At 36.5% G+C, this 6,000-nt stretch overlaps 1 protein-coding gene across 5 annotated transcripts in view; it reads right to left on the reverse strand.

Moving 5' to 3' along the window:
• Positions 1 to 6,000, reverse strand: part of Grm8 (glutamate receptor, metabotropic 8) — a 759,406-nt gene that overhangs the window by 143,802 nt on the left and 609,604 nt on the right. For all 5 annotated transcript variants that reach the window (XM_005402350.1, XM_005402351.1, XM_005402349.1 and 2 more), the window contains exon 8: positions 3,578 to 3,714. In XM_005402350.1, coding sequence (XP_005402407.1) covers positions 3,578 to 3,714 — 137 coding nt within the window. The remainder of the gene's footprint in view (positions 1 to 3,577; positions 3,715 to 6,000) is intronic.

Raw genomic sequence — 6,000 nt, forward strand, 5'->3', positions numbered from 1 at the left:
AGGATACATTATACCTCAGACATTTTTCAGGAATCATCTATTTGTTTTAGAAATTAATTCATTTCACTAAAATACATTTAGGGAAATTTTGCTATACTCAAACATGTCTAACCACATTTATCCTCTGTGCAAAATTATCCTCTGGTTGAATTCGGCCAGAAAAACTGCCTCTTTGAAAATAAGCAGAATTCATTCCAATAAATGGCTGATAAATACTTACCATTAAGAATGTGAAATCAATCATAAGTCTGGCTTAACACAATAAGGAGAAAGAGCATGACTGGAGAATAAATGTTCTTCTCAGTATCCCCGCTTTCCCTTCTATACCAGTGGGAACCTCTCCTTGCCTTGTCATTGTACATCGTGGGCACACCTTCATCAGTGACCTGTCTCCTTACACTACCTCCTCTTCCCTACTGTGAGTGCCTGAGACCAGGCATCACATATCCACTCTAGTCCCACCCCCAGCACATCATATGAGCACTGAATACACTTATCTAAGCCATTAAAAAATAATTGCCTATCCCTTCGGTCTACCTGAGATTTTGTACCCTTTGATCATAGAATGGTGACTATAACAATGCTGCACTGCATATTTCAAAATTGCTAAAAGAGTAGATTTTAAATGTTCACTTAAAAGTGATTATGTGACATGATGGGTTTGCTCATTAGCTTGCTTTAATCATTCTACATATACTATAAATATATTCCAAAGCAACACATTGTAACCCATGTGTATGTATATATAAATATATAAAACTACTAGTTAATTAAAGTAGAATTTTAAAATTTGTTTTAAAGGAAGTAAAACATGGTTTAAAAATAAAAGCTTTAAAAGCACACATACACACACAAATAACTGCATAAGCAACAATATCTATCCATCTACTACCACTGGGGGGGGGTAAGTATTTGTCTTAAAGTTTAGTCTGAAAGTGCAGAGAGTTTTTCCAAATATCAAGGCAGAAACAACTCACAATGGAGACAAAAGGTTAGCATTTTAGATGATTCTTTTAAAGCTATCAGAACATTCTAAAGTGAACTTAATAAGTGGTTGCCTCTTCTTAAACGTCTTAAACTGACCACACTCACTATCAGATCTCACAGAGACCCTCTAGAACCACAAGAAATAAGTTAATGAAAGGTAATGTTTCTGTATCTCATTTGTGCCAGGCACTAGACAAGCTGTGCTTTTTTATTTAATTCTTACTACAACCACATAAAATGGTTATTACTACTATTTCCACTTTAGAGATAACAAAACTAAGGCAAAGTTTTTGATGCCTTGCCTAAAATCTAAGCAAAACTGCCAACATCAGTAGTTTTCTAAGCACTTCCTACACCAACTTCCAGCAACTAGATGACCCACCTCCTAGAGAGAGTCATTTGGTTTGTCCTCATAGTCCCCATAATTCAAACCACAATTTACAACCTTTCCACAAACTTATTCACTGTTTTCTTCAGAGAATTACATTTTTACTCTTGCAGCAAGACTAGCACTACTATATCGTTATAAACGACCATAATCATGCATAAGAAATAATTCCTACAAATTGTTTTGATATATTTTATGAACAATAACACAGTCATAAACGTAAAACTTTCATGTGCCGTTAAATGTACATAAAAGAGCAGCTTGAGATTCAATATTTTTACAATAAATATGCATTATGCATACACAGAGAGATGTGTGTTTGTATTTGTGTGTATAATTATTTTAAGTATCTTGGTACTAACGTGTTAGTGGAAATATTTCTGAAACATTGGATTTTGTTATGTAAATCTCCAATCCTAAGAATGTAATAGGTATTTTAGCATCTGTAAAAGTCAGGTAAAAATATTTTCCCGGTTGTCACCCTTATCAAATTTTCTCTCATGCTGGGTAATTTTATTTCACATAAACCTACCTTCAAAAGAGAGTTTATCAAAAAGCTATTGATTTTCACATTATTAAGAACCTGTGGAATTTTTAAAGCTATGTTTCAATAAATAAATTTGGGTTGCGGAACAACGGGTGAGGTCTCAGGAGGCAGCTGCGTGTAGTAAACCATAGATACAGAGCCATCCTCATTACAGTAGCTCAGAACATAAGCTGTCTCTGCACGGCTGATGCAATGTGTGATAATTATCAGTGAGTCACCTCGGAGGAACAATAAGCCATGCTCTACTTTTGTTATTTCTCATCATCTACTTCTTTGGTGAGAACATGGGTGATTGATGTTGCAAAAAATATATTATTGAGGGGGCAATTTATTTGGACACAGAACAGCAAAACATGTATTAAAATACCATTTTTTGGTGTTTGAATGGGTTCAAAACAAGAAAGCACAAGCACACTCTCATATGATTTCCATACTTTGAAAATCAGGAAGAGGAGAGGCTTTCATTAGGAGAAAGACTGAATTAATTATATACCGCAATAACAGAACACTGGAAGAATATGTTCCTAGTTGAGGGGAAACATTTTAAAAACATCATACTGCCTGCAGAGAAAGGATTGCTGCTGTTGTAGATTCCTTGGCCCTACATTCCTGCAAATACTCCTATGTTTCTGTAGAAGAGGTGGCTGTATGGCTGAACTACAATCCCTGGCCGAGACTCTAGGCCATGGCCCATAGCTAAATGAGCCAGCATGAATTCATAGAGCCGGAGCTGTTAAAGTATGAAGTAAGTCCTTGCCTGGAAATAAAAACATGCTGCTCAAACCCTTCCTAAACTCTGTCTTACACCATCTTTAACCCCTCTCAGGCCTGGGTCCTGTGTCGTATGGGTTCCTGGACCTCTCTTATCCATCAAACAGCATGACTTCTTGTTCCAGCATGACTTCCTGTTCCTTGTGATTGGTGGTTACAGGTACTGGGCAGCTCTCTCCAAAGTCCTCTGAGATACCTGGCTTAGGGAAGCTTCTTTGGGAAGAGCACCTAATGAAGCTCTTGCCAGGGTTCCTGAGTGCCACACACACTCATAACTGCCAGATCCCAGCAGGAAGAAATGGAGCTCTTGGTGGAGGTGAGGAACCCCTGGCAAGGAAATGTACCATTCCAGGGCTGGATATTCTGGTTGGTGCTAAGCTCTCCAAGTTGCCCTCACATGGCCATTTGCAGGAGTTGCATTGTTTGGCCCTCAAGAGTACTGGACTTCGACACAGAAGCCCCAGGGTCAGCTAAGTAAACTTAACAATTTCCATCCCCTTGGCTACAGTGACCTTCCCCAGTGTTGCAACTGAAAGAGGTAATAGAAATATAAGGAGCATGTTTCACTTCCATCAGTCAGGTGTAGCAATAAGGTCTCATGATGTGCCAAAGATTATACACACTTTCATTTTAAGTCCTAACTTTATAATTCACTAAACATTCAGGCAAGGCCACCACATGACTGACACATACACACAAGAAGCGTGCAAGAACTTAAGCAAGTGAGTTTTCTGAGAAGGGTACATTTCTCTAAGTGTATCATCAATTTTTTAAAAAAAGAGATTTCACTAAGTCCTTGTAGATTTTAGGGAACTTCTCTACAGAGGCTTAAGTTATGCACTGAAAAAGTAAGTACATTAATGTACATTTATATTGATACTTGCTTTTAGGTGAAGCTGATTGGTCCAGTGCCCAATGACTTTGTATTCTGCACTTTTGTTGGTAATTTGATACTGGAAGATATCATAACGTCCAGGTGCATCTCCATTTTCATTGAAAGTGACAGGTGTACCAGCACTGCCTACAAAGATTTAGAAAACAATGTTAATAAAGTTTTAGTAAGATAGACCTTGGGCTTATTTTTCTCTAGGGAAGAATAGTAGATTGAAAGTACATTGTGTGTGATAAGAAGATGTAATCCATACAAGGTCATTTTTGATAGAATAATATCTTTTACATGAAAATAAGCCTGATGTACATATAGGAAGAAGATGTGCTTTATTATGTACATTAGAAGGTAAATGATGAGTATCCAAGTTAGGCAATGTACATAGCAGCTAAATAAATAAAAGTCAATAGGGTGAATATCCAATACTGGCTACACAGAATGGCAGTTAATAGAGAAAAATGTAAACGTCTTGAAGCATGACAGCTATTGTTCAAGATGAACTATAAATGGCAAGGGAGAACATCCCAGCTAGAATGTTCAGAGTTTTACTTTATCTCAACTTCAATTCAGCTCTGAAGCAGTTGTCCTTTTTAATTCCTTTGCCTCTGCCACCTCTGCCCAAGCACATATCAATGTGGGCTGCCATTGGGAACCTCTCAATGATCTGAGCAATGGGAAATCCTAATCTGCTCAGATCATAAAAGTCCCCTGATTTACTCTGACGAGTGTAACATTGGAACAGCAGCAGGATGCAGGAAATGTAGTCTTTTTAAAACTCTGTTTCTCTTGAAAGCTTTCATCTTTTCTTTTAATAGCTGTGGCTCACTTTAGCTTTCACTCATTAATTTTTATATAATTCCAGGTGTCAGAGTAGGAGAGGATCACCACCTAGATGCTTTCTTCTTCCATCTAGCCTTGCTATCTACAGACTTTGTTTTTTTCTAACAACCTTTAGATGTCCCCTTCACATTCATAGATTATTCTTCTCCCTCTTGACAAATTCACCTGACACCAATCCATTTTCTTGGAACCTATCTTCTCTGTGCAGGCCTCCTTCCTGGAATTTTTTTCTCAGGAGCTATTGGATTTAACTTCTATTTTGTATTAGAAAGTTTCCTCTTCTTGCTATCTCTTGCATATTATATTCTCCAAATTTAATGTTTGGTAGTTAAATGTTTTATGTATTTTCAACTTGCAATGAGTTTCTTACCTTATTTGTGCAGTTGTTTACCCAATTACCAATAAGTATAAACTTCTAAAAAATTTATCAAACAGTGTAGATGACTTATAAAACAGTAACTTGCAAATGAATATAATCAGTCACACAGCATTTAGAATACTTCCCTGGAATGGAATGGTGAGCCCTTTAACATTGTGTTTTCTTGATTTTTCCTAAAATGTGAACATAGCACGAATTCACTAATGAGACCATAGACATCTGATCTCATTAACAACTACTGAGCCCACTGAGATGGCACAGCCTGGAGGAAGGAGCACTGGTCTGAGCCACAGAAGCTGCATATCTGTGCTAATCCTCTTTATCTATTTATTTTTGGATCTCTCTCTCTCCCCTTCTCTCCCACCCTCCCTCCTTCTTTCCTTCCCTTCATTCCTCGCTTCCTTCATGCCTACTCACAATGTGGCCTTAGCAATTCATATGAATACAGTTTGAAGTCTAAATGAATGGTATCCATGTAAAATACTATTTTTAATAATTTATATGGGATATGATTTTACAAAGGAATGAGAAGTCGGCAAAGAAAATGGAAGCTATCCGATCAGTCAGTCCTACCACTTCTTACATACTCAAATGAAAAACCATGTGCAATCCCTGACCAAAACATTTCTCAACTCCTCCTGATCCTAGACAGATTATTATTCTCTTTTGTCCTCAGTCTCTGCATCAGTAAAATGGTAGAAATGGTATTTGTCTCATGTAGATGTCAAAGAATTAAGCCAGTCAATATGGGCAAGTGCTTAGAACCATGCATAGGATAATAAAATATTATTTTTTCCATATTTATTTTCTGCAAACAATACATAATAATAGAAATAATGTTGAAAATTCTTTAAGTGATGGTTACATAATGAATTATTTGAATTCTAATGAGAAAGAAATTTTTAGTTAGAAAAATACGTATATTATAAATTTCACAGTAACACTATCAATTCCTGACATTAAGATGTCACTTGAAAAATTTTAGGTTCCCCCCAAATCGAGCAATGTTTAGTTTATGTACTAAACCAAAGTTCCAAATACTGTCACCTCTTTGACCAAATGACTTGCTATTTCTTTTTTTTATTTTAAAAATAAAAAGAGGAAAACATTAACAGACAGACAACATTTTACAAAATAGCAAAAGAACAGTACAGACAATACAGAGTTACAAACAAAGTGATAGGAAATTAACAATGCTT

Source organism: Chinchilla lanigera, unplaced genomic scaffold (assembly GCF_000276665.1).
Source record: "Chinchilla lanigera isolate Chin_1 unplaced genomic scaffold, ChiLan1.0 scaffold00078, whole genome shotgun sequence".
Taxonomy (NCBI): domain Eukaryota; kingdom Metazoa; phylum Chordata; class Mammalia; order Rodentia; family Chinchillidae; genus Chinchilla; species Chinchilla lanigera.